Source organism: Aythya ferina (assembly GCF_964211825.1).
Source record: "Aythya ferina genome assembly, chromosome: 10".
NCBI classification, from domain to species: domain Eukaryota; kingdom Metazoa; phylum Chordata; class Aves; order Anseriformes; family Anatidae; genus Aythya; species Aythya ferina.
Window position 1 is genome coordinate 12651195 of NC_140306.1, and position 12923 is coordinate 12664117.

Here is a 12923-nt window from a genome sequence, read left to right on the forward strand (position 1 = left end):
ACCAGCAGCCCCCCCCAAACCCAGCAGCTCCCACCCAAAACCAGTAGCCCCCCCAAACCAGTAGCCCCCCCAAAAGAGCATCTCGCCCCCCCAAATCAGCAGCTCCCCTCCAAAACAGCAGCTCCCCTCCAAACCCAGCAGCTCCCTCCCCAAGCCAGCAGCTCCCCCCCAAAACCAGTAGTCCCTCCCAAACCAGCCGCTCACCCCCCCAAAAACCAACGGCTCCCCCCCTCAAACCAGCAGCTTCCTCCCCAAACCAGCATCTCCCCCCAAAATCAGCAGCTCTCCTCCAAAACCAGCAGCCCCCCCCAGTCCCAGTAGCTCCCCCCAACCAGCAGCTCCCCTCCAAAACCAGCAGCTCCACCCCAAACCCATCAGCTACCCCCCAAACCCAGCAGCTCCCTCCCCAAGCCATCAGCTCCCCCCAAACCAGCAGCTCCCCTCCAAAACCACCAGCTCTCCCCAAACCCAGCAGCTCTCTCCCCAAGCCAGCAGCTACCCCCCAAAACCAGTAGCCCCCCCCAAACCCAGCAGCCCCCCTCCTGAGCCCCAGCTCTGTACACGCCGGTGTGCCCGGCCCCTGAAATGCAGCACATTGGTGCGGAGCTCAGTGACATGGTTTAATGGTGGGCTCGGCAGCGCTAAGCGAAATGTTGGACCAGATGATCTTAAGAGGCCTTTCCAACCGAAATGATTCTGTGAAATGCCAACTGAAGTGATTCTGCGATTCTGTGAAATGCCACAGCCTCCCTCGGCAGGAGCCCTGAGCCGGCGGTGGCAGAACCTGCAAAGCCGTCCCCATTGCTGCTCATGTGCCATGCCGCACAGGTGGTGTTTGCCACCACGGGTCCTGTAGCGAGGCCAGAAATAGAAACGGGGTTTGCCCACGGTGGCTTCTCGATGTGCTTGCAGGCACCAACTCCTCCCTGCCCGCAGAGCACGCAGGATCGGGTGCTTGTGTTGTGCTCGCTGAGAGCTGCCCAGGGAGCACGCAGCCGGGCTGCGTGGGACTCACCAGCAGCACTGACTCAGCTGCAGCTTCCAGCAGCTTCCTTCTCCTACACGTGCCTGTGACATCCGTGATCGAAGCGCTGCTGCCACAGCTTGGCAAGCTCACGCTGGTGACTGTATTTGCCAGAGCAACCCCCAGGCGTGGGCCAGGCTGTGCTTCCCTCGAGCTCACTCCGGAGAGGAGAGGGGCTTTGAGGCAGAGCCACCAGCCTGTGTTGGGACTGCTCATGGCCCCACGGGACCCGAGGACATCGGCACACGGTGGTATGAAAAACAAAGGGTAAAGGGGCACTGCCACTTCCCCAGCCTTCATTTGGGCCTGTACACACAACCTCGGCGCAGAAGGAAAGTTACCAGCAAGTGCCCAGCGCCACCCACCTGGGAGAGGTCTGACTCAAACACAGATTGCTTTTTTTTTTTTTCTTTTTTTTGCTGGTGACTCAGTTTGGACCCTGCAGACAGCTTCTGGTTTTGCCAGCAGAGGCTTTCACTTCCTGCAGCAGCACAGGGCTGGAGAAGGAAGAGACCAGGGATGGGTTTTCGGGCCAAACAGGAACAAGACTGCTCTCTAGGCCACTTTTGCCGTTCCCTCTCTGGCCTTACCCACCCTGGACTATGTTTTAGGAGGGCTCTGGGGCTGCTTGTTCACACCTCCAGTGCCTTTGTGCGTCCTTTCTAGTAACCTTTAATGTGTCTGTGGGCTTTCAGTTCTGTTTCGGTTGTTTTTTGGTCAGCTCTACAGAACCCATGGGGGCTCTGTGACTGTGCTGCGTGGCCCCAGCCCGCTTTCAGACACTATTCTGACGGCCTCTCTGATCGGTTGCGGTGCTGAAACTGGACCTGGGGAGCAAGTAGCATGAGCCCGGGGGGCCGTGTAAGCGATCCAGCACGGCGGAGCTGGGAACCTGAGCCCCGCTCAGCCCTGAGATGTGCAGTGGGACACCGAGCACAGGCAGCAGGGCGGCTGCTGGGGCTGCCTCTCCCTCGCCTTTCTTTGCTCGCCTCAGCGTGAGGCCGGGCTATGGGGGCGGGCATTGGGGCGGGCCGGGAACAAGCAGGGAGGCGCTGCTAAAGCCGGGCCAGGCCTCGGCGGGCCGGGGGCCCCCATGTCGGCCGAGTGGCTGCGGTGGGTGAGGCGGGGCGGCCCCGGGGAGCGGCCGGGGGGCAGCCAGGAGCCGGGGCCGCGCTCCCCGTCCCCGTCCCCGTCCCCCGCTCCGTGCTACCGCCGGCCCAAATTCCTGCGTGGCGGAGGCGGAGGCGAGGAGAGCCCGCGGGGCCGGCGGGCCGTGAGGGGCACCGGGCCCGAGCGACCCCTGCCCTGGGGCTCGGGCTACGCCGAGTGAGTGCGGCTGCTGACGGGGAATGGGGTCCCGGGAGGGGTTTTGGGGGGATTTAAGGGGGCTTCCAGGGGGCTCCCGGGTGTGCGGGGGGGGCTATGCGGGGCTATGCAGGATGTGGGGTCGTGGGGGGGCTGTGGGGGCAGCCTGGGCGCTGCCAGGAGTGCTGCGGTGAGGGGAAGCCTCGGACTGGGCGGCCCCAAAAGGTTTTGGGGATCCGAAAGCAGGATCCAGGCTGCTGCTGCCTCAGGAAGGAGAGGGGCAGAGGTCAGGGCGGGTTGGTCCCGGATGTGTGCACCCACACCCAGCCCATTGTCTGGGCGCAGAGGGATGCAGGCAGTGCCTTGGCCCTGCTCCTTGTACTCGTCTGTGGCTGGACACCCGCCACAGTGCTCGTACCTGGCACTCGGTGGCTGGGGCAGCAGCAGATCAGCTCGGGAAGCTCGTCCCCTAGCCCAGCCCTGTGATTTTCCTGCTGGGACGCTGCCTGTCTGCTGTTCCGCACCCCTGGAGCCGCAGGGCTGCTGTGTTGGGCAGAAAAAAAACCCTCCCTCGTCAGGGGAAGGGATTTCTAAGCATCGAGTACGAGTCACTGCAGTGTGCCTGAGAGCCAGGCTGCTGGCACTGCCTGGAGCAGGTGGCAGGGAGCAGCTTCCTGGGACAAGCAGCACCCGAGAGCTGCCCCCTGGCTCCTCGCACAGTGCCATAAAAGCAAAGGGAAAAGCAGAATATCAGACATCTCTTGTTTTTGTCTCATTTATGGGCAGGGAAACACGTTGTGGTAGGCCCACGGTATGACGTGGTGGCACGACGTGCTGAGCGATGAGCTGTGCGAGGAGACAAGATGTTCACCATTACCCACATTAGCAAGGCTGGGACACTGCCAGCAGGCGTGCAGCTCTGTGTCACCAGCACAGCCCAGCTGCCTTAGCTGCCAACAAGGGCTGAGAGAGGCAGGAGTGCTTCCAAACCACTTCTGCCCCACTTCATAGTGTCCCTGGCGAGGGTTTTCTCACCATTGTAAAGGATGTGATGTTTATGTTGTTACCAGCAAAGAGATCCTTGAGTTTGGAAAGGGAGCTTGGAGTTGGAAGGAAGGAGCAGGGGATCATTCCCACGTGCACCTGTTGGACGGGCAGTGCTTCGTGCCTAATCTGGAGTGTTTGAACCTGCAGGGTTATCAATGCCGAGAAGTCGGAGTTCAATGAGGACCAGGCGACATGCTGCCAGATCTCCATCCGCAGGAGGGAGCTGGGCCTGGAAGAGGACAAGGAGTGGCTGATCCTGTGCTCCACACAGGTATGGCCCATGGTCAGGCTGTGCTGACCCTGCTGCCAGCCCTGCTTTGAATCCAGAGGCCCACGTATAGAAAATACAGAATGGTAGAATGGTTTGGGTTGGAATGGACCTTTAAGGATCAGCCAAATCCAACGCCCTGCCACAGGCACAACACCTCGCACCAGCCCAGGCTGCACAAGGCCCCATCCAGCCTAGCCTTGAGAGCTTCCAGGGATGGGGCATCCACAGCTTCTCCGGGCAGCCTGTGCCAGTGCCTCACCACCCTCATGGGAAAGAATTTCTTCTTGGTGTCTAATCTAAACCTACCCTCTTGTAGCTGAAAGATGTTACTCTGTGTCCTCTCACTATATTTCCTGATAAAGAGCCCCTTCCCAGCTTTCCCGTAGGCCCCCTTTAGGTACTGGAAGGACAGTGTAGTTGCCCCATCAGTCCTGCACACCCTCAGGCTGAAACCCGTTCTTGGATGTGTTTAGGGGAGCTGTGACTGGCTAGCAAAGGCACAACTCTGCCCATGCATACCATTTCTATTTCCTTGACCTGTCTTGCAGTGTTTGTGGTTGTCCTAGCTCTTTACTATATTCCCTAAGCTTGTACTTGTACTTGCTCTGCTTCCAAAGGCTGCATGTTAGTCATCATCACTCGGGCACAACAGATGCTCTCACCTTATAAAGACTGGGAACAGTGCTGCCTTTTCTCCTGTAAATAGAAATTCTCCAAATGCGAAGGAGGAATAGCATGTGAGGGTGTGCAGCGATGCCACTGGAAGCTCAGAGCTGAGCTGGCAGGTCTGACGGAGCAGCACGTCCATCAGCGTGGTCACTGTACGAGTTTGAGCCATGCAAGGGATTCACCACTGGTAGGGAAGGGTGGTTGGGATGGAAGAGCCAGGCAGAACACATTCAGCACATCCTGACTGTGCACCCACTGTCCATATGGCCTCTTTCCATCTCTCTTCCTCCCATCTTCACTCTTTTCGTTGCAGTTTTTGACTGGTTACTACTGGGCACTCTTCGATGGCCATGGTGGCCCATCAGCTGCCGTCATCGCCTCCAACTATTTGCATTACTGCATCAAGCAGAAGCTGGAGGAGGTTGCGGGGGCCATCACCGAGGCCCGTCCCCCCATGCACGTGAGCGGCCGCTGCGTTTGTGACAGTGACCCCCAGTTCGTGGAGGAGAAGCACATTCGCATGGAAGACATGGTGGTGGGAGCCTTGGAGAATGCCTTCCAGGAATGCGTGAGTTCTCCCTTCCTGCTGACAAAGGTGGACAAGTCTGTCCCTCCTCCCTGCCCCCTGTGGCTCCCTTGTTCTCAGCCCTCTCCTTAGGAAGTGCCCAGGGACTGGTCACCTGGGTGCTTTAGCTTGCCACGTGGACAAGGCTTGGCTGAGGGTGCCCAAATCAGTTCTGCAGCCTGTCCTTAGCATCTAGTCCAGTAGCAATAGCTTGGCTGCACCAAAGCAATGGTGTCTTTGGCCTTGCTGATTTTCTGCTGACCATTTTCCATCAGTTTTTGCTCTAGATTTCTGCTAGGAGGCACAAGGCAGCTGCAGAAAACAATACCCCGGTTCACGTCCTTCTGAACTTGTTTAAATCAACAGGATGAAGTCATTGGCCAGGAGATGGAAGCCACTGGCCAGACAGGAGGCTGCACTGCTCTGGCTGCTCTTTATCTCCAGGGAAAACTGTATGTGGCTAATGCTGGGGACAGCAGGTGAGCAACAAGAAAAGGGAGAAGTTGCTTGGGACCAAGAGCTGGGAGATGAGCAGGGTTTCCAGCACCTTACATAATCCTACAAAAGGTGAACATGCAGCCCCTCTGTGCCGCAGCATGGCTGCCTGCCTGCCACAGGAGCTGTTGCGTAGATGGACAGATGGATGCTCTCATTCTAGATGGGCTTTCAGATTTCAAAGGAGTGATTCTGCCTGGCCATGGGGCAGTGCTGAGGCCTTAATGCAGCAGTAAGCTCATCCAGGCAGGAGTTCAGAAGTGGGAGGTGATTTCAAAGCATCTTAAAGAGCTTCCTCGTCTGTCCTTGGCTACCATTCCTCCGAGGTGTGCCATTGTTGAACCAGGCAGGCTCAATTCTCTGCTGTGACAGCAGAGTTGCAATTGAGTCACTTAAAATACACCAGCGTTTTTAAATATTCTTGGGTGCGTAGCTGTTCTCTGGGATGGCTCTGCTGTGAGTTGTGCTGCTCCCACAGCTGGCTGACACTGGTGCTAGTCTCAGTAAGGGGAGGTGAGCAGAGATGGGGCTGCAGCGATGCTTATATGGCAGGGGAGATACCAGCTCTTTGCCTCTTCTTCTTGTAGGGCCATTCTTGTTCTGAAGGACACCATCGTGCCCATGAGCTGCGAGTTCACGCCCGAGACAGAGAGGCAGCGACTCCAGCACTTGGTGAGTGACTCCTTTCACACATCAGACAACCAAGTTTGGTCCAGGAGAGCTTGTGATGAGAGCATCACTTGCTTCCGTAAGGACTATAAGCACTGTGGGGCCAGAATGTCATTTGACACCTGCCATGGAGGGCTGTGAACAAGATTCATCTAACAGCATTTAGTATTGGAGAGGCTCATGTCCAGCTTGTCCCCTTGTTTTCCTGGTTTTGTTCCCATTCTGCAGCCAGGAGTGCCAGTTCCAAGCCAGGAGCAGAGCACGGGCTTGGTGCTCATCTCTGCTGCAGCAAAGCCCGCCTATCCTCGTGCCTTTCTTCCCTCCTCCAGGCTTTTCTCTTCCCCAAACTCCTGGATGGAGAGTTCACGCGCTTTGAGTTTCCACGGAGGCTGAAGGGAGATGACGTGGGTCAGAAAGTCCTGTACCGGGACTACTTCATGGAGGGCTGGTGAGTCCTTTCCGTGTGGGGACAGGGCAGCTTTACCTGCTAGCAGCAATGGGAAGGTGAAGGGGAAAGGGACTGTCCGAATGCAGCATCAGGGAACGTGAGAGCAGTGGGTGTAAAACTATGTGCAGCATCCCAGCAGCAGCTCTGCCCTGCCTGAAAGACTCTGACCAGTGGAGGGAGGTTAAGGAACTTCTGTGAGCTCCTGGGCTCTTGCAACCTCAGGCAATGAGCCCCACCTTGATGCAGGTACAAGGAAAGGAAGGGGAGAGGGAGAAACAGTTGGGCATTCAGCAAAGGGTCATTCTTTACTGCACCTGCTTCAAGAAGTCACCTTATCCCTTCTTCAGGCAGCTCCCTGTGCAGGGGGACACCCCGAGGGTTGAACCACAGTTGTAATGCTCAGACTGAGTTGTACCGTCAAATGGACAAATTAAATCAACACTGAATCCTCTGTTCTAGGGGATACAAGCTGGTGGAGAAAGCTGACCTCAAGTATCCTCTTGTCCATGGTCATGGGAAGCAGGTAGTTCAATGCTTTACACGCTGGGAGGGCAGAGACGAGTCTGTTGGGTGTTCCCAGAGCATCCCAATCGCTCACGTTCATGCTCTGAGGCTCCCCAGCGTGGCACAGACACATCTCTGCACAGTGCTGACACAGCAGCTTCCATTGCAACAAACTGCCTGTGAGCAAGTGCAGAGCAGGAGGAGGTGTATATCAGATCCTCCAGAGCCAAGAGGTTTCATCCTCCTCCAAAACACCTAGTGGAGCGGATGGCAGCCCTGATCTGGCTTGGCCTTTCCTCCTCTCCATTTGCACACAAGAAACCATTCCAGCTATCATTTCCTATTGCAGTCAAAAGATTACAACTCAGATGTCAGCCTCCAGCCCTAACCAGTGCCTTTCCCAGCGGAGCAGCTGAGGAAAGGAGGCTGGAGAGGGAAGGAGGCAGGGAGAAGCAGTGACTGCACACATCCAGTGCTCGCCCTGCCACCACCAGTGGTGCAACCCACGTGCCGGCCCTTTGCAAAGATTCAGTGCAGAACCTCCTTTGCAAAAAAAAGGACCATTTATTTCAAACCAGCCTAATGCTCTTCCTTGCCATCTCAAATCAAAAACTGATACCACCATGGGCTTCCCGAGGCCTGTAGTACACACTGCTGACTCTGGAGCACACCATGGGCCATCCCTGTGAGCTACAACCATGTGTGGCCATCCATGTGCTGGCTGTCTATCTCCATGCTCACATTAGGCCATCACTTCCAATCATTTCTCCATCTCTGAGGATTCCTGGGGCAGCTCTGGGTGATATTTGGATAAAGGTTTTAAAGGCAATGCATAAATCGTTCAGGACAAGCCGTGCATCTGCCTTTAAAGGTGCCATGTTCTTACATTTGTTTTCTTTGGGGTCAGGCTCGCTTGCTGGGGACCCTGGCTGTCTCTCGAGGTTTAGGGGATCATCAACTCAAAGTCATCGACACCAACATTGAAGTGAAACCTTTTCTCTCCTGCATTCCTAAGGTTAGTTACGGCACGTGGGAGTTGCAGGATGGTGGTGGAATTATGCTGCTCCTCTCTAGCACCCACATTTTGGAGATCGTGCAGGTCTCAGCCATGTCCTTTTTCCATCTTCCTTCTCTCTGCACACTGCCCAGAGAATCCCCAAGGCAGAATAATCTAGAAGCCCAGCAGCAAAGGGGACATAAAACATTGAAAGCACCCTGATCCCACTGTAAGTCCTCTCTCAGGGGAAGTCATCTGCCTTACCCCTCCTGTACGTTGCAGCAAATGAAGTTACTGTCAGCATCCTGACCAGAATGGAATACACTCACCTGCTAGAGGAGGTTTTAGAGCAGGTACACACTCACCTACTTGGAGAAGTTTTGCAGCCTGTGATTACCCTCACACAGGGAAGCCAAAGAATCACTGAGCTGTTTGATGCTTCCCAAAGCCAGGTGCAATATGGGAAACATGACAACCCTTGGTAAATACGTGGAGTTTTTACACTCCAGGTGTAAAGCCCTCTGATTTACTCCTGTGCTTTCCAGGTGAACATATTTGACTTTGCTCTGCATGACATTAAGGAAAACGACGTCCTCATCATGGCAACTGATGGCCTTTGGGACATTTTGTGCAACAAAGAGGTGGCCCATATGGCCAGGAGCTTCCTTGCAGAAAACAGGACCGATCCCCACAGGTAACAACAGTCTTGCCATCATTTCCCTTTCCAAAGAACCTGTCTGGAGCAGCAGGCTGAGATCACTTGGCTTCTAGGTCAGCTCCAGCAGGACCAAGCACTCCTTTCTGTGATTCTGGAAGGACTGGACACCGGTCTTTCCCCATCCTAAAGAAGCAGCCGGTGTCTTATGAAATCTAGCAACACAAAGCCCCATCTCAATGTTGTTCTTGACAGGTAGTGTTGTGTTAGACCAGAACTCACTTCTCTTTCTACACACAGATTTTCAGAACTGGCCAAGCGCTTGGTACGCAGGGCAAGAGGAAAGAAGATGGGCCACCAGTGGATGCTGGATGATAGCCGTGAGGCATCCTACGATGACATCTCTGTATTTGTCGTCCCACTACACAACAGGGATGAGGACTGCTAGCACGATGTGCAGCATCTTGGTGTCCCCCTGCTGCAGCACTTGCAGCATCAGTGCAAGACTGAGGGATTGCTGCTGTGTGTGCACTCTTCCAGTAAAACCACCTGACACAGAACCTGAAAACGCACAGCCAGCCTTTGCGCAGAGGATCAACAAGAACATGAACTTCTTATAAACATGCACAAGAACAGCTGGCAACAAGTCATTCCTCGTACTCTTTTTTGTTGTTGTTGTGCCTATGACAGATTGCCAAAGTGGCCACACAAGCCAAAGAGCAATATTTAAGGTCTTTGCAGGACAATGAGCCTCAAATCCACATTTCTAGTGGTTCTAGAGGCCTATCCTCCTCCTTAATATTAAAGAATGAGGATCAAGTAAGATCCAACCAGTCTTGAGTGCTGGATTTTAGTCTGACTTGAACTGAGTTTTGTAAAACTGGATGTATAAGCTACAAGTGTCCTTCATGTCCATTTGCTGCAACACAAGATCAACAAAAAAAAAAAACAACCAGAAGCTGTTGCTAGGACAGCATTACATACAGCAGCAGCCCAGACCTCTACCAGTTGAGAACGTTCCCATTTGTAGGCAGTTCCACCTCGAAATAGAAAATGTTACCTGATGGATCTACGCATCAGTGCACAGGAGCTTCCCCTGCAAGGGTAGATGCCTTACTTAAGAGCTTTTGTGCAATGTGCTATGTACCCAGTGTACAGATCTTTAAGAACTGTTAGTCCAGAACACTCACTAACACTTTAGAGGTCATTTCTGCCACTGACAGTGAGGCTGGTTTCGTACCAGTAGTGCTGATGAGAACTGTTTAAATACAGCAGCTGATTCCTTAGAAGAGCTCCAAGCAAGATAGAACTGGTCAAATTTGTCTGGAGTGCTGAACCACAAGTGCTATGGTCATTACAACAGAAGACAAGCCCAAATGAGCTGTGCCTTAAACTTTTATGATCTGCTCTTAACCTGTTCAGTAGCCAGGTGAATTCAGGTCTAGACAAGCTTCCCATCTCCCCAGGTCCTCACTGTGTTTTCATTATTCCTTGCACAAGTTGCAGTGCTCACCAGTGAAGTGGACAAACTCACACCTTTGTTAACTGCTTGAGTTCCATAAGGATGAAAGACCTAATAAAAGAAAATTTTCCTATCTTCTTCTAGCTTTGTTCCTGTTCAGTTTTACACAGACCCGACATGAAAGAAAAATGGCCTTAGAAAACCACAGAGGAGCTTTTGCTTCAGAGTTGTCTTTTGCCCCTAACCTATTTGTTGCTAGAAGTATTCCCCAAGCAGTACCACCCCAAAAGGCTTGGTGTCATCTTACTTCTTGCAGTACAAGGCCTGGACTCAGGAAGGATGCAGCCTTCTAAGGTATCTGCTCATGGTTTAAGTAAGCAGAATTAAAAAAAAAAAAAAAAAAAGAAAACAACTCTCCAGCTTCACTTTCTCCCATCCTCTTGAGTTTAACCTGAAAATAACACATGGGATTTTACTTATGTAATGCTGCCATCCCCTGTATGATCCAAGTCTCCTGTTACAGCAACTAGGAAAGCTATTTCCCCACCTTCCTACTGAGAAAGGGCCCTGCTCATATCCAGATCAGTCTCCTGTGAACACTCCTCTACCTAGAGCATTACCTCAACAAGACCACTTCCCTATCCCAATACATTTCTCAGCAAGAAAATCCTCTTAAGGTTATATAGGAATAGCTTTAGAGCCTCAGCTTGCACTGCACAACTTCTGACTTTCCAAACTAAATGAGACTTTTAAAATAGATTTCTCCCACTCCCCTCTATGAAACCAGCAAGTCATACCACACCAGACAAAGGCAGAATTTACAGCACTCAGCAATCTGTCTACAAAATATTTATTGGTAACAGCCACAATATTGAATTTTCCACATATGTAATATTTTGTGACAAAGAATAATTTGACTTCATGTATTTACACTCATCTGCAGATACCACCTAGCAGTAAAATTTACAATACCAGCTCGTAACCAAAGAGACCAGCTTCTTCTCAACAGGAGACTCTTAAAGTGCAAATATAGTCAGAAGCAGCACTGGGAAAGACACACTGCTGCTTCCAAATTTGTTCACTCAAGTGCTTCCATGTCCTCCAGAGCAGTAGCTGGGACATTAACCAAAGATGTGGGAGCCTCAAGAAGTCAGAAAGACCAACAGTCTCCTACAGCCCACGCAGATGAGCTCAGCCAACATCACTCGTTCAGGGGTGGGCTGTTGAGTCTCGCTTCCCGCTCATTTTTATTACATCCCCAAAAACAGAGGGTTCCTCTCAAAGATCTCCAATTTGGGTGGTGGGGCACAGAATGCTGTTTCCTGCTTGGTTTTACAGAAGTGTGGACACCGCTGCATTCAGGAGTGCTGTTGTTAATGAGGTATGTTTCTCATTAGCTGGGTGCCAGGAAGAGCACGGGAAGCACAGTCCTGATACTTTTAGAGAAGCATGTAGAAGCTGGAAGCCAAAACCTTTATTCACCTAGTCTAGGAATGCTCAATACTGAAGTTTCTTGACACTCCTTGGCACATTTCCCTCTTTTAAAGGCAAATGGAAAACACTCACTGCTGTATTGACTAATAAAGATGTCTTTACCTCTGTGTGGGTGGCAGCAGGCCTCAGGAAAGCATTCAGTTTTAACTTTGAACTGAGCATTATAGTGTGGTGTTGTGCATAAACCCATGAATTTATCATCACTCCAGAATGCTACTGATATTCTTAATCTGTATGTCCTTCTAGATTGGTCCTTTGGTCCTCTTTTTAAAAGATTTCATGCCGCAATGCACACAAAGTTTACAACACTGCAAGCAGAAGAGAACTGAACGTTTCTTAGACAAGCACTCAAACCACATCAGCAAAGAACATTTTTAGAGTAACAGATTTCCAAATGCTTTCCTGTTAAAAATAACAGGAAAAAAACATCTGGGGGGAGTATCCATTCACTTCTTCAGGCATCAGACTTTAAAACCCTGAAAGACCATTTGCTACTGAAAGTCAAACTGTTAAAATGCACTACAAACCCCAAAGAGCAGTATGTTACAAACCACTGCAAAACACGGCTGCTTACAGAACACTGACAATGGTAAAATAGCACCAAGCAGCCTGAAGTGCAACAACACTGAGCTTAAGAGGTGGCTGTGGAAACCTTGTCAGCCGTGAGGACTGAGATACCCATCTCCCTTCGCCCTGGGCATTTATAAGTGCTGGTGGGACAGTACACGCTGGGAAGAGGGATGCTGGTGTGGCAGCATGAATCTCTCTCATCTGCAACTCTAACAGCCGAATATCTTGGTGAGATCACAAGCACTGTTCCGTTGCTCCCTTCAGTCCTCCACTCTGGGGGAAGGACACTCACATCACAGGTGATGCCATTAGAAATGGCTCTAAATATGTGCAAGAGCATTAGGGTAGGCAAGCCACAGAGCCTTAGCAGAAACCAACCACAGCATCGATTCAAACATCAAGTTTATCAGGCTGCCTCGTGCACAGCAGTCTTTCTGACAACTGTCCCAGGCAGACACTGCAGCTCGGTGTGTACTGCTGCTTTAAAGGAACTGGCAGTGGAGAACACTCGTTCCAAATCCCCAGCTCTTAGCACAGCACATTTCCACTTGACAAGGGCTGAAAAACAAAAAAAAAAAAAAAAAAAGGGAAAGAGGGCAAGGAAAAGCAAAACAGAAGCTGTTCTATAAGCCAATTTACTTGCGGAGAGAGATGTTGTGAATTATATACAGGGCCTCACAGCTGAGATGAACATTGGTGTAATACGGAAGACACAGACAGCTGAACTAAGGCAAAATGCTCGAGCACT

At 52.1% G+C, this 12923-nt stretch overlaps 1 protein-coding gene across 1 annotated transcript; it reads left to right on the plus strand.

The window, feature by feature from the left end:
- The first annotated feature begins 2080 nt into the window (after positions 1–2080).
- Positions 2081–12770, plus strand: PPM1M (protein phosphatase, Mg2+/Mn2+ dependent 1M). The gene is made up of 10 exons (XM_084531112.1): positions 2081–2350; positions 3524–3647; positions 4630–4884; positions 5248–5360; positions 5964–6048; positions 6375–6493; positions 6953–7016; positions 7905–8012; positions 8540–8688; positions 8950–12770. Exons 1-10 carry the CDS (start codon positions 2118–2120, stop codon positions 9095–9097), a joined length of 1398 nt encoding a protein of 465 aa, XP_084387238.1. The 5' UTR covers positions 2081–2117; the 3' UTR covers positions 9098–12770.
- The last annotated feature ends 153 nt before the right edge of the window (positions 12771–12923 follow it).